Below are 24,423 nucleotides of genomic sequence, written 5' to 3'. Positions count from 1 at the left end.
TGCCTTATAGGGAATCATGCACTCTAAGTGGAGAGACAGACATAAAAAGTACAGACTTTAGGGGAAGTACAGATTGTAAAGGGTATAATCACTCTGAGGTGAAGCTCTTGGGTTTGATCCTCACACAGGTCAGAAAGTACTACGATGTTCTAGAACCACAAAGCTTTGAAAGCAGCAAAGATTTAGTGAATATCTGAATCTATTATAGGTTTAAAAAAATCCCATCATTAAAAATGCTAGAAGACTTATTAAGTATCTCTTACGTGCTCAGAATGCTGTAAGTGCTAATTTCCTAAGTGACTGATGAGAAACTCTTATTAAGTCACTTATTCAAAATGGCATGGATAGTAATAAACACAGTCAGAATTTCATCCCAGGACATTTTGATTCCCAAGATCAGGTCTTTCCATTAGAGTACTTTATGCCACAATGCCTCCTCATCATTGAAGATATTTCTGATTTAGTCCGTAATGTGTCAAGGAAAAAAATTGAATAGCCCTCTTCTTTAAACACCTGTGTTTGGCTTTGCTGGTTGGCTCTTTTTCTTGGCAAATCTAAACAAGAACCATGACATGGTCTTTGACAATAATCAGCCATTGATGGAGACACTCTCAGAATCTCTCCTATATGGTTTCATGCCCTAGGAGCCCAATCTTCCAGTTTCCTTGCTAATCTACACGGTCACAGCTTGCTGACAACTAGCCCTTGGTCAGTGAACATGTTTTGTTGCATGAACTTTAGTTTGAGCATGAAATAATTTGTGAAGAGCAACCAATGTAACCAATAAGATGATCAAGACCTATTAAGCTGGGATGCCTGGGTGGCTCAGTTGGTTAAGCAGCTGCCTTCGGCTAGGTCATGATCCCGGCGTCCTGGGATCGAGTCCCACATCGGGCTCCTTGCTCAGCAGGGAGCCTGCTTCTCCCTCTGCCTCTGCCTGCCATTCTGACTGCCTGTGCTCGCTCTCTCCCCCTCTTTCCCTCTGATAAATAAATAAAATCTTAAAAAAAAAAAGACCCATTAAGCTATCAGTTAATTAATAAAAAATAATATGACTATGGTGGCCTTAGAATCCAGTATCAAAATATTGGAATATTCTTCAAGTTCAAGTGATAAATAGGAGGAGGTGCCAATTTAAAGTCCATAATAAACTTACAGATGTCAATGTGATGAGGGTAATACTCGGGAGTGGGGAAGGCTTCAAAGGGCAGAGAAAGTAATATATTCTGTCAGATGCGGAAAAAAGGAGAAGAATGAGGGTTTGAAGAGTTTCATTGTCTTTCCAGTGCATGGGCTTTGGTAACCCCCAATAAAGCCAGGGATAGGGATGGTATGAGCATGTGAAAGCTCACTCTCACTGGGGAGCAGAATGGAGGTGGCTACCCTCTCATTTGAGTAAGTGGAAAGTTTTGATATGACTTATTTTAATTGCCACTAGACAGTGCTAACAAAACATCGTTAAGATCTTCTTAGAACATTGTGATAATAAAAAAAAGTATAAAGGCTAGAATTGGTAACATAATCATTTCACAACATTCCATGGTCAAAGAAACAAAAGCCAAATGGCATTTTGTCTGAGAACATATAATAATAGCTGGGGCCTAAATAAGCAATTAATGTTATTTCTATTTAGGCTAAAATATGTTAGGATGAGCTGACTGCTATAACAAACAAGCCCCAAATCTCAGTGACTTAGTACAGTAAAGATTCATTTCTCCCTAACATCACCATCCACTGAGATTTCAGTGAGGTCCGTGTATGTGAATGTGTCTGTATGTAGGAGGTCAGCTTCAGGCAACCATTGAGGGACTTAGGTACTATCCATTTAGTGGTTACAAATTTATCTAGTGCCTCAGATCCTCTATGGCATGCTCTTCAGCCAGCCAACAGAGAGAGAATTTAAAAATACGCAGTGGAAACGTTTTAGAGCTCATCGTAAACAAAAGCCCCATCCAAATTTCCATCCACATTCCATGGCCCCATCTAACTGCAAGGAAGATCGTAAGTGTGTGTCCAGAATGAAAAGAGGGAACATAGGAATTGGTAAGCACTACCATTTTGCCCAGAAAACCAGTAGTAAATTCTCATTTCAATGACAAAACATCTGTATGATATATAGGATATGAATATAAAAATACCAGTATTCTGATGAACATTATCACATCAGAATTTACCATTCAAATAAATGATGTCTCCTTGTCAGCAGTTACTTGGAAAAGCTGAATGCTGGTTCTGTGGAAACCACCCATGCCTGCCATCATTTTCATTGAGGTAGAACTGATATATAACATTTATTAATTTCAGATGTATAACAATGACTTGATATTTGTGTATATTGTGAAAGGAGCACCATTTTTTAAACTCTTTTTTAAAAGCATATTGTCTCTGGAACATGTGTTGGTTCTCTTAAATATCCCAACAAATACCCCTCCTTTGAGGATGAATTTCCAAGAGATTATAAAAATTAAGTTCGAGCCAAGTCGGGTGAACAAAGAAGGTAATCTACTTGAGTTATAGTATGTTGAATCATATATGACGGTTAAACAAGGAAGCTTATTTCCCCCATGGGACTACACAAGACAATTCCAAAATAAACATTATAAGAATGATTTGAGCACTTGCACTAAGTGTTTGAGGGAGTGTGCAGATAAAAGTTTCTGGAAGGCTGTCTGGCAGTGTCAAAAATAGGCATAATTTTTGGCCCATAATTAGCAATTCCACTTTAGGAATTTAGTAAAGGAAGTCAATGGATAAATGTTGGAAGATTTTGCTGAATGGGAAGGCACTGCAGCTTTGTGACAGTGACAATGTAAAACAGACAAAAACCCCTAACGGTATATTAATATGGTGTTATTAAATATAATGTGATATGCCCATGCCATGTAATAATATTCAGTAGAAATAAAAAGGATGCAGCTTAAAAATAAAAAAGAAAGATGCAGTTTTTATCCTAAAGATCAATATGTCATGTATAGGTGTAAGTGCAAAAGCATTTATAAACTAGGATGCGTATCCCATTTTATATTTTATATTTAAAGGGGAAAAATAAGCCTTCGAAGATGCCTAAGAAATGTCATTAATGGTTAATATTTCAATGATGGAATTATAGGTGATGTTTCATTTCTTTTTTTTAAACTTGCTCATATTTTCTCATATTCCCCTAACCCTACATGATCATGTGTTTGTAGAGAATATATATTAGAAGTAGTAGTGTATAATATGAATTCTAGAGCCATACAGCCTGTGTTTGAACCCCATATTTTCCTTTCAAATAGGTGTGACATTGTATATATTATTTAACCTTTCTGTGTCTCTGGTTCCCCACCTCTAAAATGCAGGTAATTATGTACCTATTTCTGCAGGCCATAGTGAAGACTAGTCATGGTAATATACTCAGGAAATGGTAAATACTTCATAAATACTTCATATGGTAAATACTCATAAATATTTCTTATTCAATAATTAGGAAAACAACAAAGCTATTTCCATTCTGAGAAAAGCACTAATCGGTGTTTTAACTTTTCATATGCAAATTAACAAAGAAGGCAAGACCTTGTCTTAGATGTTAATTTTAAGTTGGGTCCACAAGAAGACAATAAAACTGAAAAGCAAAGCAATTTACCATTCTCAATTTACTGCCTGAGAATGTGATACATACACAGGCTCTGATAGGATAGCAAGACTGGGTTCCAGACTGAATAGCCATCCACAGAGCTCTGAGACCTTGCAAACCACACAGCCCTCTGTGCCTCCAATTCCTCAACTGTGAAGTGGAAACAGCATTTAGGTATGGAAGGTAATATCAGGCATTGGCCTTATAGGACTATTCTGTGCATTCATTAAAATAACCCTTGTGAAGAGCTTATTAGCAGGCACTCTACAAAGGTTAGCTATTACTATTATTATCATTATTATTAATGATACACCCTTTGAAATATTATTAATGAACTAACCTTTAATAAGACTGGAATAGGTCCAAGAAAATATCACAAAGTCTACAACCCCAGGGCTAGACAGACTGACAACGTAGGATCAATAGAAAGATCAGTAAGAAGCGGGGAAAAAAGGTGTCTATCTGAGCAGGCAGAGGCTGCACAACAGGAGGTACTGGGATAGCACAGAGTGGGGATTTCTGCTCCAGCCTAAAACTCGAGGAGTCACTCAATGAGAAGGACTCTAAAAATAACAGTATAGGGACGCCTGGGTGGCTCAGTTGGTTAAGCCGCTGCCTTCGGCTCAGGTCATGATCCCAGGGTCCCAGGATTGAGTCCCACATCGGGCTTCTTGCTCGGCGGGGAGCCTGCCTCTCTCATTGCCTCTGCCTGCCACTCTGCCTGCTTGTGTGTACTCTCTCTCTCTCTGACAAATAAATGAATAAATAAAATCTTAAAAAAAAAAAAGTAAAAATAACAATATAAAAGGAGGAGGATCGTTTTTGTCCATACTGTACGCTGTGCGGTTGGTATTCAAATTTGCCTCCATTTTACAAGGGAGAAGCCGATTCAGATAGGATAAATAACTTGTTCAAATGTGTGTAAACAGTGAGAGGGGAGAACCTGTGTTGTGCACATGCCTTACCGGGGTTCTAATTCCTCCAGAGCCGCTGCCATACACAGGCAGGGTAGATAAAACAGGAACTCCCTTAGTAAAACTAGGTACTAGGTGGTGATAACCTAGCCCAAGTACCAGATCCAGAGCCAAGATCAGATGGCTGAGCCCCCAAAGCTGGGGTTTCTCTGCTACTGAAGGGGCCCAAGCCCAAGATCAGCCCAGATAAGGTTGGCGAGAGCTGTGGGAGGAGGAGGGGAAAGGAGTAGGTTTCTTGTCGTAGTTTCTTCATAGATCTTTCTACTATGTATGCAACATCTTTAGAAAACAATGAGACTTTTTCTCTGGTGCAATTCAGTTCTAAGAGTGTGTTTTTCAGACTCAAAAGACAACTCTTAACATTTTCCCTTTTGTTTCAGGAAAACACAAACGTCCCAGAGTGTGACTAGAGTGGAGAGATTGAACTAGGCACAGTACCAAGCAGGAGGGCTCTAATATCAGTGGTCTGTCTATTGCTCTCTTATTTCCACTTTATGCTAGGTCCCCAGCTGGGCATTTGATTTTTAGATATTTTTAACAATTTAGCAAACCCCTCCCATACAACCCCCCCAACGGCCAATAGAGGGCGGACTGTCTCTGCTTCCAGACCTCTATCTCAAGTATAGTCTTAACTTCCTTTCCTTTTAGACCTGTGGGATTTGGTTTTGTGCACTACCTCCCCAATTTGGAAGACTCCTTCGTGTCCAACCACCCTTTCAAAGGCTTATTTTAGAGGCATTTACTAAAACCAAGACAGAAGGGCTGCGGACAAGAATGTGCATATATCTTTCTGCCTATAATTCTTCCTTCTCTTTATCAACTCATTCAGGCATGCATACATTCTTATAGGTCATGCACTGCCCCACCCCCCAATTTAATGGAGGCCAGACCTACTAAGAGAAAGTTTTATACTATACCATGATAAATGCTACAAGCAGAGGTAGTTACAAAATGTTATAGATCAGAGAATAAGCCCAAGACACTTCCCAGAAGAGGAGGCATTAGACCATATTCCTTGTATGACTCTATCTCTTTCATCTGTATATGCCTCCCAGGGTCTATGTTATTCCTTGGCCCCTAATTGTCACCACGTTGGGCTCACCCATCCTTTCTTCTGTATCTTTACTCTGGTCTCTAAAGATGAGGGAAACCTTTTGTGTTTGAGCCTCAATCTCAGCCTTGGCTTCTGGCCATCTAAGCGTTCCTCCTGGATCCCAGGGAAGAAACTGCTATTTCATAACTGAGCTCCGAGTTCACATGCTGGTTTCAGATAAGGTGCCAGGCCCCTGCTTGTTTCTTATTTACTACTAGATACAAGTTTCATGTAACTCTTCCTGTTTTCTCCTTTGCTTCTCTATGAATTCTATGGCATAGGACCCCGTATAACTTGAATTTTCTAAACTGATATACCCCTTAGTCTTAAGAATCTCTCCAGTCCTTTATAAAGTTAACTTGAATTCCCCATGAGAAGTCAGCCCTTATCACTTTGTGTTTGTCTACCTTTCACCAGAATCCCAGAAACATGGATGGTGACTTCCATATTGTCGCTTGCCTGTGTTCAATCTCTAGCTTTCCCTACCCTTTAATAAACTGTCTTAAACACACACACACACACACACACACACACAAGACCTTGAGAATAATCATCCTTCTTTCAATTGACAGTGGCTTTCTCACTCTTACCTTTTTTTTCCCATCACCCGACCTTGGCTTTTCCTGTTGAGTCCTACAGTGTTATCTGCTACATTTTAATAATGTCTTTATACTTGGATTTGAACAGAAATATAGATAACCTCTCTGCAAGAGTGGCAAAGACCTTTTAACACAGCGCAACGATGACAGTTTGTTGGCAAATCCCACAGCGAAGTACGGGTGCCTTGTTGGGGTACAAGCAACAATCAGGTTTAAGTGTGGTGTGTTTTTATCTTTCTTGAATTCTGCTAATAGAAAATCGAGCATATTTCAAATGGCTTCACTAAGTTATAATTGCAGAACCTTAGGGTCTTTTTAACCCGACCTACACAACTACAGGAACTATCTTTACAACACCTTTGGAAACTAGTCATCCCAACAGCTCTTTAGATCCTTCTAGAAAAACAGGGACATTTCCCCTGTCTACTATTGAACATCTTCTATCACCCACTGATAATCAGTAATAGTTAATGAGTCTCTTTCCCTCCTCAGGACAAAGAAAAAGGTTTGGAGAACCATTTAGTTTTCTGATGCCAGTGACTGGGGAATATTCCACTGGTTAACTCTGGCTCTTTGGTTCAGAACCGGAGTGGGTAAATCCAAATTATTTATAAGTATAAATTTGTTCTGAAAACAGAGGATTTCTTTTTTTTTTTTTTAAGATTTTATTTATTTATTTGACAGACAGATATCACAAGTAGGCAGAGAGGCAGGCAGAGAGAGAGGAGGAAGCAGGCTCCCCACTGAGCAGAGAGAGCCCGATGTGGGGCTCGATCCCAGGACCCTGGGACCATGACCTGAGCCGAAGGCAGAGGCTTTAACCCACTGAGCCACCCAGGTGCCCCCAAAACAGAGGATTTCAAATGCATCTTTGTTTCCTTTCTCCTTACACTGCTTTGCTATTAACTTTTGGTTCATTAGTCAGGATTTTCAGGATCCACTTGGCTGCCACCTTTCCGGAGCCAGACTATTCTGGATCAGAAGGTCTGCTGCCTATTCCTACCTCACACCTGCCACAGGACCTGATACACCCCCCCCCCCCACCACCACCACAGGTGCAAGTCACTTTTTGTTAATTCACTGATTTTATTGACCTTGGTACCTACGCTGTGAATGGTGGGTCATTACAGAGCCTGTCATTTCCAGAACGTCTTCTGACAGTCACAGCAGGGAAACAATCTCCACACACCGCATTTTGCATCACTTCAGTTACTTCTTCACCAGGGTTTTCACAAATAACATTTGCCACACATCTTCTTTATTAATACATGAACAATAAATAAGTAAACGGAAAAATTAAGAAAGAAAGAAAACCCACCACTTCTGGACAGGAGCTTGGGAAAGAACAGGGCAATGTCAGATGACATTAATGATGCATGAGATACACGGGTCCAATCATGTCAAGACTTGTAGTAATCCAGTGTTTGGCCTTACTCAAGGGAGAGAAATTCAGCTCTGCTACTTTCCATTCACCCCCTCCCATAACCTAGCGCCTCGGCACAGACGGCAGAGCGACCGAACACACAGGATGCGGACAGTTAAAATTCAACTCGAGCTCCAGCAGCCCTCGACCGTCCTCCCCTCCCCCTGCGGAACATTTACCTAGACCGTTTAAAGCACTTAATTAATTCACCAGCAGCTTCGCTGGAGGCGTCTCGAGCTTCCCGAGACTCCATTACATAATATCTTTCACAAAGTCTAACCCCAGCTCGAGTGGAAGATGGATTCTCATCCATTTGCGGAGGTTTCCGTGCGTTCGCTTCCCTCTCGATCCGGCGGGTGCCCCAGCCAAGGCTGCAGCCACCCCCTCGCCAGCGAGCTTCGGCGGTCCCCGCCGCTCTCCGAACCCAAAACCGGCCCAGGAGGAGGGCCAGCCGGCTCGCCCTCGGGGCGCCCAGGCCACAGCCACGGTGGCCGAGGTGCCGGCGGGCGCTCGGGACGCCGCGCCTCTCGTTGCCAGCCGTGGGCGCCCCCAGCCCGAGCCGCGGCGCGCCGGCGGAGCCCGGGCGAGGGAGGCGCGCGAAGGCTCGGCCGCAGGGCCGGCTCGGCGCGCCGGGCTCCGGCCGGAGGAGCCCGAGGGGGAGGAGGAAGAGGAGGAGAGGAGGAGGAGGCGTGTGAGGGAGGAAGGGCCCGGCCGCCCGCCGGGGCGGGGGAGGGGGAGGGGGCCGGCCGGGCCGGGAGGGGTGGGGGGGCAGCCAATGAGCGGCGCGCGGCGCGGGGGGGTGGGGGGCGAGGTCTGGGGGATGAGGTAGGATGGGGGAGGGCGCAGCCCGAGCGGCGGAGGCTCGAGCCATAAACAAGCGCCCGGAGGAGCCGCGCAGGAGTGAGGCGAGCGGGGCGCGCGGAGCGGACGCCGCGGACCTTCTGCTGCGCCACCGCGCCCACTCGGCGGCTCGGGAGGCGGGGACCGGCCCGGAGGCTGCGCCGCCGCCACCACCGCCGCGGGGCCGGCCGACGCGGAGGAGGAGAGGGAGGAGGCGCCGCCAGCCGGGGTTGGAGCCCAGCGCCGCCGCCGCCGCCGCCAGAAGTTTGGGTTGAACCGGAGCTGCCGGGAGGAAACTTTTTTTCTTTTTTCCCCCTCCCTCCCGGGAGGAGGAGGAGGAGGGGAAGCCACCACTGGCGCCAACGCTAGTGGGCTCGGGGTCGGCGCGGCCCGCAGCGGGGGGCGGGGGCCTCGCCCCGCGAGGGGAGGCGCGCCCCGGAGGCCCCGAGGGGGGCGGCGAGGACCGCGGGCTGCGGGTGCGGCGGCGGCGGCGCGTGTGCCCCGCGCAGGGGAGGACGCCCGCCCCGCTCCCGGCCCGGCTGCGAGGAGGCGGCGGCGGCGGCGCAGGAGGATGTACTTGGTGGCGGGGGGCAGGGGGCTGGCCGGCTGCGGGCACCTCCTGGTCTGGCTGCTGCTGCTGCTGGCGCGCTCCGGCACCCGGGCGCTGGTCTGCCTGCCCTGCGACGAGTCCAAGTGCGAAGAGCCCAGGAGCTGCCCCGGGAGCATCGTGCAGGGCGTCTGCGGCTGCTGCTACATGTGCGCCCGCCAGAGGAACGAGAGCTGCGGCGGCGCCTACGGGCTCCACGGAGCCTGCGACCGGGGGCTGCGCTGTGTCATCCGCCCCCCGCTCAATGGCGACTCCATCACCGAGTACGAAGTGGGCGTATGCGAAGGTACGGCCGCCCGCCGCGGGCCCCCTCCCACCTGGCTGCGCCTAACAAAGTTTGGCCGAGACTTTGCCGAGGAGAGAGGGCTCCGCCAGAGGAGGGGGCCTCCGCCCCCGGGAGAGGGCCCCCGGGTCCCCTGATTCCCGCTCGTCCGCTTCCCCGGACGCTGGGCCGGCCGGCCGGCCTCGGGCGAGGGTGGATTTCGTGGGTGGGGATGGGCGGGTGGGGGTGGCCGTGCAGAGACCCTCACACGTGTGGCTGTTCGGGCTGGGACTGCCGGGGGGGTGGGGCGGAGGGGCGGGTCCCGCTCCCCGGAGTGGGGGCGTCGCGGGCGGGGGGCCCTGCGGAGGCTGTCGCGAGCCCCTCGGGGAGTCCGGCCCCTGCCGCCCTCCCCGCACTAGCGCAGTGGGCTGCCGAGGGCTGCACACCGCTGTCGAAAGTCCCTTTTCTGTTGGCGAGGAGACGTGTCTTCAGCTCACACTCCCTGCGTGACTCTTTTATTATTTTTTCCTTGCGCTCTTCCTTCACCGCCTTCCTCCTCTTTCGCGTGTAAATCAGTTTTCAGCTCCGGAATATGTCAGCCCAGGGGAAGTTACCTACGGTGGTTACTCATTGATTTGCCTATTGAAAACAGTCAAAGGCTTTCTCTTCTGAATGGGGGCGGGGGGGGGATGCGGGGTGTTGCCCCTCCGAGTGAAAAGTTGTTGCTGACTATATTCGTGGCTGCTGCTTAAAGATCGGATATCCGCGTGTTTCCTATCGTGTTGCGGGTTCCTTCTGTTTGTCTGACAGCGAGGGCGGTTCTGCTGTTTTCTCCACGAAGCCTGGTGCACGTCGGTGTGGACACTGACCAAGGGGGAAAGCGGTTAGAGTAGTGAGCCTAACCTCGTTGGGTGGACCCTGAGAGCGGGGGTCGGCCCTGAGCCCCGCCCTCCTGCCTCGCTCTCCGGGTGCTGGTCTGCTTGGGGGACTAGGGAGAGGCAGTGAGTTCTTTTTTATTTGGCTAATGGGCAGGACTCGGTGAGCACCAGTTAAAAGCGGGATCCCTGCTCCGGCTGACGTCGGGGTGACGATGCTGTTCCGGGCCGTCCTGGTGCAGAGCAGCTGCCTTACTTCTGGAGGAGCGGCGAGGAGGAGGGACAGGCGCCCCCTGACCTGGTCGGTTCCTTACTACTCACAGCCAGACCCAGGACACCGGGGAAGGGTTTCTTCTGAGGCATCCTTCTGTGTGTCTGTGTTTATTTATCGTGCGGAGGTACTGAAAAAGAAGGTAGCAATCTTAGGGGTAAAATGGGTCTATTAAAAGACTTCAGTTCTATGGCTTTCTTTAAATCCATGCACATTTATTTATACCTGTAGTTTTTAGAGTTTGGACAGTTCTGGAAAATCAAGGAGGCTTTTCTGGTTTGGAAGCTAGTGGGCAGTATGGAGTGAAGGGAACTCAGAGGAAAGGGGCCCTGCACTGCTGCACCCTTAGGACATTGGATGAAAAGAGTTGATTTGCCTGAAACACAAAAGCCTTCAGAGGTTAAGTCCCGTGTTAAAACATGTGTTTTTATTTCTCACATAAGGAAAAAAAAAATGGCCAGGAGATTAACTTCTGATACAATTTTATGTGTTTGATTTGGGGAATTCTGAATGAGTTGGACTAGAAGATGCATCTTTGAACCCTGCCACTTGGAGTGTATGATTTACTTAAGCCAACCTCCCATAAATCTGAAAAGAACAAGCAGCATGAAACAAGGCCAACTGCAGTGGAAACTGCTAGGCTCTGAGAAGGACTCTTGGAGCTTTTAATGATTTTAACCCTTGTTTTTGTATTTCTGGTTCTGGTGAATGAAATGTGGAGCTGGGGGAACATACACTGTAATCGAGTGTTTTGGCACCAGTCTTCCGGCATCACAGTATAGAGTTACTCTGGCAGTTTATCGGTGAGCTTTTCATTCCTCTGAAGTGATGGCATTCTTCTTAGTTTGATTTCTTCTGGTAACACCCCATGCACTTGGTGTTAGCCTCAAAGATGCTTGGAAGTACTTGTTTTGGTGATTGTATCTCAATTTGCCGTCTCTAGCAACACTTTTCGTTTAGCAAGACTGTTTGCAGTTGCCAAAACTGGGCACCCAGCATTTGGGGGGGGGGGTTGTCTAATCTTTGTAGAATTCTAAAAGCAGCAGTCAAGTTGTATTCTAAATCCATTAAACCAAAGTAAGAACACCTGGCATGATGCGGTGTTTGGATCTACACAGATACTGTCAATGGTCTGTCTAAAATTTAAAGTATTTTCACTTTACTACAGAATTTAGGGGAAATGTAGGATAAATAACCTTTTTTTCTTTTTATAAAAATTAGAGGAGTCTTTCAATGTCAGTAATTACCTAGAAGAGGCTTCTTTTTTTCGTTTGCAAGATATTTCTCAACAGCTAGTCTTTCCCTCAGTTTCCATTTTTATCCAGAAATTCACACACTGAAGCACGATTATTGTAACTGACATGAATAGGAACTTCATGTTGAAGTCTATTTCGTTGCGATTTTTGCACTAAAATGACCCCTACTGGTTGTATCTGTTAATGAAAACTGTTCTGAAAACTTACTTAATTCACTGAGAAATCATATTGCATGTTAAAGAAATATTATCATGACTAATCTACCGGCTTTCGAGGACATAAATTAAATACCAGTTATAGTTCGGTTTGCCAAATTGCAGTAGTTCTTACTTGTGTTAACTCTCCATTCTGGCTTTGTGGTGAAAAAAAAAAATCATGTTTTTTTACTGTGGTTCACAGGTAAATCAGAAGCAAAGATGGACCCCTTCCAACCTGTGGCTCACTGTCTTAAGTTTTTAAAGCACGCCAGCCCATAGTAGGCTCTCAGTAAATGTTCATTGAGCAAATGGATGAACAGCCTTCTCCATAGAAAGAATAGTGAGGAAAAAAAATTATCTGAAAGATTAAATAATATGAAGAGCCATGCCTTATGAGTCATGTGACATGTACACTCAGTCTTCTTTTTGGCATTGTTTACATGGTTATCAACCAAATCATACCCTTTTTTTTTTTTTTTTTTTTTTTAAGATTTATTTATTTTGACAGAGAGAAATCACAAGTAGACAGAGAGGCAGCCAGAGAGAGAGAGAGAGAGTAGCAAGCTCCCTGCTGAGCAGAGAGCCCAATGCAGGACTCGATCCCAGGACCCTGAGATCATGACCTGAGCCGAAGGCAGCGGCTTAATCCACTGAGCCACCCAGGCGCCCCATACCTTTTTTTTTAAAGATGGTTTTGGTTTAAGTGCATTTTAAAAATCAGCCATAGAGCCAAGTACCTAAAGTTTTTTTCTCTTCTCTCTTGCGGTCTAAAAAGTGCTTTCTGGCCCCCCCGGGGTGGGGGGGACACAAGTCTTTACTGTTTCCACTCATTGGGTTAGTCCCTGTGGCGGTTTCTGACTTCCTAAGTGGCCTCTCCCTTGGCTGGGCTGCCTGCCTCCAGGTAAATCGCCTAAAAGCCAGAGAAACAAGTTTGAAACAAATTTGAATTCTGAACTCCTGAGGAAGAAGACTGCATGGGAGATCAGACACAGTTCTGAAAAATGACCACAGCGGGATTTTCTAGGAAGAATGTTTTGATGGTACCGTGAGGCTTCTATTTTGCAATGGGGGTGAGGACCATTTTCCCTCTTAAGGGGAATAGTACATTATGCTTCTGTTGTGAGGCGTGGGGGCAAGCTGGGGAGAACATGGGCAGCCTTCTCTCTCTGCATAGTAAAAGAGCACATGCTGGCTTGGGTTTGACAGTTTGTGAGGACGGAGTGACATGGAAGCCGGCAGACCTTACTGGCTCTGCCCCGGGAACCTGGCTGTGGTAGAGCCAGGTGTTTGCTGTCGTAGGTAAGTACCAGCTTTTGTTTCCCATGTGCATCTTTACGCAGTAGCTTCGTCTTTATGCAACTTGCCGTGGTTTTTTTTTAAACATGGCATCTACCAAACTATCTCCTTCAAAACACAGTCCTTTCATTTCTCCCAGGCGTTTGAACTTCTCCTTCCACCGAGTTTTCACGAGGCCAGTGAGGAGCAGAACCACACCAAGTTATGTGGTGGCTGCTTACAGCTCCTGTTGTTTGCTGGATCTGCTGCCTTTCGAAAGTTATAGGTTGTTTTGTTTTGTTTTGTTTTTCCTCAAAACCCTGGAAGAATGTGTTGGGGTCGGAGATGATGGCTCCTTGGAAAAGAATATACGGAGGATCTGAGGTCAGGCTGCTCAGGAGCCAGGTTTGTTTCCCAAACCAAACCATTTGGTTAATGCACAAGCCACACAGATCTCCTCTTGTTGCTCTGAAATGTAGGACTTGGAGTCGAGAGTCCATGGATTTTAAATTTACTAATTAAAAAGAGGGGCGGGACAAAGTTAGTACTCCTTTATTAGCATTTGAAAACTTGAAACACCCAGGACTCCTTGTTTTTGAGGAATGTGTTTTGCTTTCCATCTCCAAAGTCTTCAGGTGGAGTGAGCTCTTACAAAGAGAAGGCCAGCAGAGGGCCTATAAAATTACAGTACTAGGGTATGGGAAGAGAAACCAATGCAAGTAAACAAGGAAATAATTAGTCCCTCCCAGAAGTAAATATTGACAGAATATGGAGAGACTGTTCATTGCACACATACAAATGACAGGACTCGGTGACCTTCGCTTTGACTCTCACGCTTACAGAATCTACACTGTTATTCAGGAATCCGGTCACATAAAACACTTGGCAAAGGGCAGATGAATTGCATAGTACCAGAAAGGCAAAAATAGCATGTCTAGAGCTATTTGCTGCCATTAATTCATGCCCAACAGTGACCAGGAGAACCCACATGCAAGTGTGTTGGCAAGGCCGCTGTGAACAGGGTAATTGAGGAAGAAAACTGTCTGAAGACGCCTTAAGCTGTGAGCATTGCATCGAGCAGTAGGAGGTAGTTAGCAAGTTTCTGCAGTTTTGTGTGGCTTGGTTAGAGCTGATGACTTGGATAAACAAGGGAACGGCTTGGGGGGTGCTGGGGACAGATATTATGAAGTTGGGAGGAGTAAGTAGATGACCCTAAAAAGGTAAGGGAGTGGGAGGACCAAAGAATGACAAATGGGAGAAAGGAAAAATATTGAATTCATCTTAGAGCAACTGTGTCATCTTTTGAAGAATAATCCAAAACACATTCCAGACATTAATTGTGAAATTCTTGGGGGGGAAAAAAAAGTGGGTGTGTTTAACATCTTTCAGGCGACGGCAGTAACGTGGCAGGATGGCAGCGCTGCTTTCGCGTGTGGGTAAGCCATGGTGAGACGGATGGACGGTCAGGGCTGATCGGTGACACTGTGTTCCGTGTGTGGCATGTGCACTATCAGGATTTTAGAGACACCCCAGTACAGCTCAATTAATTATTCAGAGAGGAAACTGGACTAGCCAAGCATGCATGAGTAACAAACGGAGAGCCTTCCTTTTCAGAGGTTGCATTCTCCAAAGCTGAATTTTCAGAGATCTGACTTGTCATTTTACAGAAGTCAATCACTCATTCATCAATTTCCTACTTTGTACCAGGCCTTCTGCTGAGGCAGAGGGCAGCTGGGGAGCTTGGGGACCTCTCAGATGTGTGCTCCCTGCCCTCTACACTCCTTCCTTCCCTTCCTCCCTCCTTTTTCTCCCCTCCTCTCCCTGTCCCCTCCCCTGTAAAACGCAGGTGGTGGGAATGGCAGAGGGAGAAGGAGAAGCAGGTTCTCAGGGAGCCAGACCACCCAGGGCTGGATCTCAGGACCCTGGGTTCACGACCTGAGCCACCCAGTCACCCCTCCTCGACAATTTTTTCATCTCAATAAAGAATAAGGTAGCAAGACCTTAAAGGGTCTACTTCATAATACAAGTTCAAGCCAAGTAGAAATGATTTTTGCAAGTGTGTGTGTGATTAGTTGGGGAGTGAAATAAGTGGTTAAAATTTATTCTAGGAATCCTAGGATCTGAAATGATCTTTTCAGGCTCTGGTGGCATAGCTGAAAAGGAGAATTTGAATTCAAACTAGGCGTAAATGTATGATAGGAGCTCTTTTTGCTGGGGGATGAGATCCTACCCATTCTTCTTAGAGCCTGTGCAACATACATCAGAGTGTTTCCTAACATCTGAGAATGAGGCTGCATTCTTAATGCTTTACTAGCTGTGGTTCAGAATGGCAAGTTTCCTTTCCAGGGTGATTTTTCTCCTTGTTCTAGCTTGTTCCACTAGGCAGATGAACGTGGGCAGTGAGCTGAGAGGTGTCCCTTTATATCAAGCACCTTCCCATCTCACCCACTCTTCTGCTGCTTGTCTTGGCCAGTTAGCGTGGTCAAATTACGAAAAACCTCTGTGCTTTGACAAGACCTCCTCAGTCTTCTGGCTAGAGGAGTAGTTGAATAGATGTAAATTTTAAGAAAGCCCACAGGGTTAACACTTCCAAGTGTTCATTTTGGGTCCATGTGGAAAAAAAAATATTAAAAGATCTTTTTTTTTTCTTTTACAAAACGAACAGATTTCAATTCCTTACCTCCCTTCCCCAGCCCCAGTTAATTCCCCATGCAGAAGACTCACACCTTGATAAAAGAGTGTCATGGGTGGAAACTTGGTTTCTGAGGTCAAATCTCTGCATCTATTTCTGTGCATCTCCTTTTTCTGTCTGTTTATTGGCATTAACAGTAGGGCTGCTGTAAGGATTCAGTGAATGAATTGCTATGAAGCCCTTGGAAGAGTGACTGGCAGGTGATGAACAGTAACAATGAGGGAGTAAGGAGCATAAATAAACCAACTTGACATGGGTGCATTATGTTGTTCTGCTTAATCCTCATCTACCTGAGTAGGGGCATCAGTAGTTAAGAAGTTCGGGCTCTTAGAAAAAGAGCACGTTATCTGGTTCCGGTCCCCTCCACTCTTCTCCCCCAACACCATAAGTGCATTTAGTAAAGAACTTACTTAAGGGCTTCTAAAGCTATTTTCTGCCTTTCTTCAGATGCCCATTTGTTAAGCATTGTCTAAATAATTTGTATATTTGGGGTAAACATAAAGAAGGAGGAACCTGAAAATTTTTGCATTACGTTGTAGGAGTTGTAGATGTAACCATTTAATTTGTGGGCTAATATTTCATTTGGGGAAGAGGAAGGCACCTAACCTCACTGCAGCTGGTACCGTGTGTTTTCCTTCACGTGACATTCTGAGGGAAGAGTTGGGCCCTCGCTCCTGGAGTGGTCACGTGCCGGCCAGCACAGGATTTTACCCGACTTGGGCTCAGGAAGCGGTGTGGGCTGCTGCAGCTCTCCTGCTTTGGGGCCCCAGTCGCACCTGCTGCTGCAGTTGGTGTATTGGTACCAGCTAGACAGAACTAGAGGTCAGACGTTGAGTCAGTCATTTCCTTCCTACCTGTTTCCCTGCCGTCCGTCCACCCACAACTGTTTCCTGAGCAGCTGCTGTGGGTCCCGTCTTTGAGCTACACTGTTGTGATGCTGCCTCTCTAAGCCTCAGTTTCCCAATTAGTAAATAGTAATAGGCAGCGTGTGTGTTTGTGTGTTGTGAGGATTAAATGAGATAACGCTGTGCTTCTATAATTTTAACATGCACACAAATCACTTGGGCATCTCATTCAGCATGGAGGTCCTGATTCAGTAGGTCTGGGTTGGGGCCTGCGATTCTGCCTTTCTGATAAACTCCCTGGTGATGCCAAAGCTGCTGATCTTGAGACCACATTTTAAGGAGCAAAAAACTAGTCCATGGAAAGCATATAGAACAGAGCATGGCCTGTGAGACCTGATCATGTTACCTGCTACCGTAGTTATTTTTCAGCCAAAGTAAGAAAGATAGGGACCTGCTTTCACAGAGACCATGGTCTAATGGCAAAACAGTTCTATCCAAGACAGTTACTTGCAACTCTTGAGCCCTGAGATAAGAAAGTGCTGAGCATCTGGAGAGCAACTGAAGAGGGGCTCTGACTCTACCTACCAGGAAGGACTAAGTGGGGGGGGTGGCACCACGCAAGTCTGGAGGGTGTGCTCTCTGCTGTCTTCCTTCTGGCTTCCCACTCCTCTGTGCTGGATATTTTGGGGGGGGGGAGGTCTTGATACTAGACAAACCTGGGTTCAGATCTCAGTTCTTATTTTTTAACTGTGAACAACCAGCTTGCTTCATTGTTTTGGGCTTCGGTTTCCTCATCTGTAAAAATGCAATACTGTTAGCTTTCTGTGAGGTGGACGTTGAAATGAGGGTTGGAGAGGGTACGTGTACGTATATAATGACACAGGTAACGTGTGTTGGTGTGTGTAGAGTATAATTCCTGGTACCAAGTAGATTTTAAAAAGATATTGTTAATTCTCATTTTCATTCTGTCTTCCTTTTTCATTTTTTCTTTGTTAGCTTTATATAGAAGTTAAAGAAAATGCGCTTTGTGACAGAGCTCCTTCACACTCACATCCACTACTGCTGTAGTCCCGAGCCTCTTTGCTGTTTCTGCAGAATGTGGGCATTTACTTGATTTTGTGGTTTGAATTCTTAGTACCTGTGAGCTGTTTTCAAACTAAGACTTTTTAAAAGGTGACCTATCTTTTTTTTTTCTTAAAGGTGACCTATCTTAATATCAATGGCTTGTGGTTTAATGGAAGCATATTAACTTTCCTTTTACTTTTTAAAAAGACTTATTTGTTTATTCATTTATTTTGAGAGAAAGAGAGAGAATATGAGAGGGGAGAGGTCAGTGGTCAGCAGGAGAGGCAGACTCCCTGCCAAGCAGGGAGCCTGATGTGGGATTCGATCCCTGGACTCCAGGACCATGAACTGAGCCAAAGGCAGTAACCCAGGCACCCTAAATTTCCTTTTATTGTTAGAAGTTTTCTGTGGGTTTCAGGGCATCCCTGGAGACATGTGAGACCCTGGGAGTGTCACCAAGTCAAGGCTGGGATCACTGCAGTTATGGATGGACAGACGGAGGGAAGGAAGGAAGGAAGGAGCTGCTGTCCTAGCCGGCTCAAAGACAAGAGCAGGTTAAGAATGAGCAGGAGATGGGGTGCAGCACAGAGAACATCTGCATTGCTTTTCTTGATCCCATGCGTTCCAGCCATCCTTCCTGTGGACTTGCCGTGTGGTTTCTCTGCAGCATCTTTGTGCTACAGCGGAAGGCTAGGAAAAAACACCTAGAAGTAAAATACTCGAGTTCTCATCTCGTTAGTTCCTGGTATAGGTGCGCCCCCTCCCCCACTTTCGGAAGACAGAACTGCTGCGCTGTCTTCATGCCTGCAAATGAGTATCATTTTTATCCAGTAAATAGGGGCTGAGGACTCAAAAAGCAAATGCTTTATACTGGCTCTTAGGGAACAAGGAGAAAGAACTTGATGAAGATACAGTCCTTGCAATCAGTAGTTTGCAACTGTTTTTTATTTTCTTCTTGACAACCAGACCTTATTATCACATAGTAGAAATTGAATTTTCTTCCAGAAACTCTTTCACTACCTATCATTGTTGTGCCTCTATCTTTCATCAAGAGTGCTGGTATTCAAACATGTAACCTACAAGCAAGGGGAGATAAACTTTGAAATTTCAAGGTTTTGTTTATGTGCTTTTCAAATCCAAAATAACACCCTAATTTGAAATCACCTGGGAACATTTGTCTTATGAACATTTAAGAACAAAAATTTAAGTGTTAATTATATTTCAAGGTGTTATTTTACATTTCAAATTTCTGAGAAGATAATTTGAAGAGTCTGCTCTTTGGAAGTTTTAGGGAAGTCCTTAGTCCTTAACAACAAGCCACTCTGGCTATAACAAGGTTTAAAAAAAAAAAAGGATATAGGCTGTAACTAGAGATTGTGCCTGTCTTATTTAGCATTTCAAAACAAAAACCATAAACAAACATCTCAGATTCAAAACAGAAAGGAATTTCTGGCAGGGCAGGGTGAAACCTGAGCCTGCAAAGTCCTGGGTCTGCAAGAGGTAACTTATTTAGGTTCTTATCCAAAGGCCACCAGCAGAACGGTTCCCAGCTGTGATAAAACAAAAGGCACCTCGACACTGGAGAGTTGTGATACTTCTTTTTTAAGACTACAAAAGACCTGCCAAAATAAGGTAAAGCTACCTTAAGAAAGTTTGACCTGAGCTAGACTTTTCATCTTAAGGATTAGTTGGACCACTTCAGACCCATCACATGTGAGGGACCGTCCGTCCAGGATGCAGGCGCTCAGTACCCACGGTGTGTGTTCTGGGTTCCGCAGAGACAACATCCCATCCTCTGGCCAAGTGTAGACCTAGAAAACCTTCACATGGTCTCCCCTTTTTCCTCCCTTCCCATAGTTGGCATCTTTGCTTTCATGAAGACATGGACATTTACATTCTGCATGGGGGAAAAGGGGATAAGTAGGTAGTTCTGCCTCCAAAAACCAACGTAGAAGGATGTTTAAATGGTTTGAGGAACACTGAGTATTCTGTGCGTTTTTCAGAACTACTGAGTTCTTCTATTTCAGGCAGATCTTGGGAAAATTTGTTACCACTGTCTGTGACCTAAAAATGAAAGGCCAAATGAATTTACATGTTTTAATCAAAAGGACGAATGGGTTCACGCGTGTATCGGTTTGTGGCAGGGAGGACTTACGGCTGCTCAGAGAGAGAACGAACACAACATTCCTGCTCGGGAGAATATACATGATACGGGAGACGAAGTAGCTGTGCCTTCAGATCTGCTTTCGGCCCCTCGTAGCTCAGTAATTCACATGAAACCTCCGCTTCCCTGGACATTGCCTTACTTTGTGTAAAGGGAATTAGATAGTTGCCTACCTGAAGGCGGAGGAACTTGAACCCATGATATCTTAAGGCCCTTCTGGTCATAAGATCTATGTTTTTACGACCTAGAAGTGGGGCACAGGAGTCAAATATTACCTCGTATTTGCAGAGCCAGGGAAGGGAGAAGTGGTCGTGTCTCCAGGACTCTGCCAAGTGCTGTCGACGGAAGGGCTTGCAGGAAGAGATCAAGCGTTCTCGCACAGTTCTGTTTATGGCGAGGCGGTGGAGAGGGCGAATCACAGTTATCGGGACGTTATTGACGTCTTTAAATGCTGGCAATCTTTAAGCCATCGTGACTGTTAGCCCGGCCTGGAGTCAGGGCAGAATTTATGCCTCTCTTTTGTGAATGTGCCGGCCTGCTGCCTTCACTCTGTCCCTTTTCCTCCTTGACTTCGTTAATTATGACGACCATGAGGAAGGTAGGTGACAGATACCGCAAGGGGAGAAGCTTGAGCAGAGACAGGCCGAAACTTGCCCAAATTCACATGCTCATTTCTGCCTCTGACACCAGGAGAGAGTTGAGTAATTGCTGTTCTTCCTAATACTGCAGGCGGCAGCCAAATTCCCAGCATTCTTTTACCTTTGCTGCTGTTTTCACTTGCCAGGGAGTTTCCTTAAGGAGCAGGCTGGATTTAAAGACACAGCAGTCCTTGCACGTGAGGATTGGGGACTGGGACTAGGTTCTGGCCCAGGTGGCCCTTGGGTGCTTCACACCCGGAGGGTGGGATGATTAGTGTCTGCACAAGGACGTGTTCCCCGCCGCCCCAGCCCCCGTATTATGTCTGTGTGCTGCGAGCCACGAGAGCAGGAAGCCCTGTGTGTCTGCGAGGCAGCAAGCCTACCCTGACTGTTTGAGAGCAGGCCAGCTGTGAAGCTCGGAAGGTTGTCTCTAGGGGGTCTAGAAGCCTCACCCATCCTTTGCCTCTTGTCCAGGTGGTGTGGACCTGTGGCTCTGAAACTTGATGTAACATGAATTATTCCAAAGAATGGGACGCTCAGCCCAGCCTGCAGTGTACACCAGCAATCAACTTGCTCTGCCTTGTGGATATTACGTTTTTGCCAAGAGCAGCCTTCCAGAATGAGGTGCTAGTTAATTCCAGTCGGGCATTTATTCGCTAATAAGTCTGCTGAATGCTAAATACTCCATTTGGGAGTATGCGACTGGAGAAAACTCAGCAGCTAATTATTATGTAGATCTCTTCTGTGATTCTCACTTTCAGTTCAATTACCTAAGCCACCAATCCTTAGCAATGTGAACTTATTTAATTTTTAGTTTTCTGTGATATTTTGCTTTTTGCTCCCGAAGAGTATTCCCCCCCCCTCCAGTCTGTAAAATTGCTTTGAGATTACTAATAACTGGATAGACATCTTTTCATTTAACAGAAAACCTTTCTGGGCTGTGGAGTACTGTGACTTGCTCTTTCTTTCTTTCTTTGATGATATCCGAAGTTAAATCCGGATCTTATCCTATCTGTCCTTCCAGGGTAGATTTCTGGATCGCTAATAATGGTGGTGTTTGAAATAGCCATTGAGGGGTGGCTGGTGTTCATTTACTCACCGGAGCTTTTGCTGAAAAGCTAGGTTCTAGTCTCCTCTCCTTTGGTGTATCAATAGGTCTTTATTTGGGTTTCTTCCTGCTTGGTTGGTGCATATTAGCTTGAGAACTTAAGAACTTTTAAAATGGTGGTGGGGTGGGGGGCAGTAATGACGGTCTCGATGCCTAGGGCCTTCTCTCTAGAGCGGTTCTCTCTTGGAAGTGGCCAGGGTGTTGGGTGTGTGTTTGCTGCCGTCAGAGTCTGTGCTAGAAGGTCCATTTGGTACCTCTCATGCCTGTGTCTTTGTGCTGTGCTTTGGCCCTCCTTCCCCGGTGAAACCCTGCTATGACGGAGGGCGAGCTGGATCTCTCCTTGAAAGGCTTGCTTTCCCCTAGTCTTTCCGGTTGCCTCCCCGTTCTTCCAGGCATGGTTGTATGCAGCTCTCCAGCGACTGGTGACCCGACTAGTAAGAGAAGTTGGTGCCAACCATCAAAAGTCCTCTGTAAGGACCTCTTCCAGTAACGGTGTCTACACTAGCATGATGGCAGAGAGGAGTTCTGTAGAAATGTTTGGAGGGGAAGTGTTGCCAGTACATGTGATTCATTTGATTCTGTGGAATCAGCAAGTGATAAAAATTCATGAAACAGGGTTTACAGGGTTGTGGTAGATATGCTGGCCTAAAAAGCTGTGCCCAGGTTGGCAAAATCTGTAGCATCAGCAGCTGGGCCTCTGGTACCCTTACAGATGTGACTTTGAGAGACAAGAAGCTGTGATAATTCCTTCTTTCAAGATGTAGTTAACTTCGTACCTTTGGACATAGAGTGAGTGAGTGAGTGGGGTGTGGGTGTGTGTGTGTGTGTGTACAGCTACTGAGAGAACAATACAAAGAATACTTTGCATTGTGTTGTCTATGTGCTGAAAACCACTTGCATAGTTGGAGCAAATTAAGTATACTATCTACTCTGTAGATCAGCAAACTGAAAATGACTTCTTAACAAATAAAGATTGTGCATTGTTTTATTACACGTGGAAAAAACAATTCTAATTAAAGTGCTTTGGCTTTTAAACTATCTAGTTAATTGGGATACCTACACATGGGCCAGTGGAGCTCAGGAAAATTATTGACTTAATTTCTTGCTGATTGGAACAAAAGATTTATTATGCGAAGGGCAGTGTGGGATGATTGATAGTAGGTTATCACTAAATATAGTTTTTGGCCTTACACAGGAATTTTAGATGTCATAGCAGAAAGGAAAAACAGAAATTTAGGGTGGGAAATGGAATACCTCTATAGGGAAATAAGCAAATAAAAGAAGCCAGAGGTGTTTTTGGTTGGAAGGAGATGAAATTATTTTCAAAGACTATGTTGGGAAAAGGTGAGTGAGCGCTCAGCAACCAAGTTTATTGACTATCTGTTCAGGAAATTGTATTCAATGCTTTGGAAAAAGAAAGGAAAAAGACTCTGCCAATAGAGTTCTGGAAAACTTGAGGGAGAAAAAGTATTTACATGCTTTATAACATAAAACATGTCCAAAAGAAATATATAGTTACAGCTACGTTTGGCACTGAAAATAGTCGTGTATTATATTTTTTAAACTGTGTGTGAATGTGTAAGCATGTGCCCTGGAGTCAGAAATGCTTGGCTGATACCATTTCTTGAGAGAATGGAAAAGTAGAAGGTATTAGCTACAAAGAGGGCGAAAACATAAAGGATGACTAGTAGTAAAGGAGGAACAGTGAATTGGCTTTTTCTTTGGAGGGGATATATTTCATTTGCATAATGGTTCCAACTTTCCTTTTTTTTTTTTTTTTTTTTTTAATAATCTTAGTATAATAAGCATTTAACTTCCCATAGAGCCTTAGTGATTTGCATGTCATTACTAAAAGCCCACAGGTAAGGGAAAATTAGACTCCTAAATTCAGAACCTGACTATTCTCAAGGTGTAGGCTTTCGAACTTTGTTTCAAATTTGTGTTGGGAAAGACCCTTTGAGAATGCAGAAAATTAGGAGACCTGTCCGGCACATGCTTCCTAATATCTGTGGCAACTAGAGGTTCGGGGGCAAAGCCAGCAACTGGAAAATGGGTGTGGTGTCCGCTTTCAGATTCCCCCAGATTATCTTTACATCCTTCAGAATGTGTCCTTATCCTTCAAAGCCTGCCATTTTATGCTGCTTCCTTTGTGAGGACTTCCTGCCCTGCCCAGGAAAAAGCAATGCCATCCCCCCACCCCCAGTGCCCATAAATAGCACTTTCTCCTTCCCCTGCTATAACATTTTTCACACTGTGTTAGAGTTCACATTTCTGTCTCTCTGCCTCATTGCGACCCATTCGAGTGCCAGGATTGTGTGTTATTCTAGCGCTTGGCACACAGGAAGAACTCAATGAGCATTTGTTGACTAAATCTAGACTCAAGGTCATCCAAGATATTATACAAAAACTTTTCCATCTGAACTGCTTGGTTTGCATTGTGGAAAGTGAAACAAATGAACGCTGTTGTGAGAATCCCAGTGAAAAGTCTCATCATTGCAGAAAGAAGCTTGGAACTGGTTAACCAGGTCCTCTCTCCTGTCTCACCCCTCCCCCCACCCCCCCCCCCCCCCCCCCCCCCCCGCCGTGCCCCCCCCCCCCCCCCCCCCCCCGCCCCCCCCCCCCGCCC

General features: G+C 45.7%; 1 protein-coding gene across 4 annotated transcripts in view; it reads left to right on the top strand.

The window, feature by feature from the left end:
- Positions 1-9,008: 9,008 nt before the first annotated feature.
- Positions 9,009-24,423, top strand: part of CRIM1 (cysteine rich transmembrane BMP regulator 1) — a 189,751-nt gene continuing 174,336 nt past the window's right edge. For 3 of the 4 annotated variants that reach the window (XM_059405432.1, XM_059405433.1, XM_059405430.1), the window contains exon 1: positions 9,028-9,435. In XM_059405432.1, the coding sequence (XP_059261415.1) occupies positions 9,114-9,435 (322 nt within the window). In that variant the 5' untranslated portion in view covers positions 9,028-9,113. Of the gene's footprint in view, positions 9,436-24,423 lie in introns of all 4 variants that reach the window. The other variant, XM_059405431.1, reaches the window with a different exon arrangement.

The sequence above is a fragment of the Mustela nigripes genome, chromosome 7, assembly GCF_022355385.1.
Source record: "Mustela nigripes isolate SB6536 chromosome 7, MUSNIG.SB6536, whole genome shotgun sequence".
Taxonomy (NCBI): domain Eukaryota; kingdom Metazoa; phylum Chordata; class Mammalia; order Carnivora; family Mustelidae; genus Mustela; species Mustela nigripes.
The sequence above is the reverse complement of the archived record's forward strand: the minus strand, read 5'-3'. Positions and strand labels throughout refer to the sequence as shown.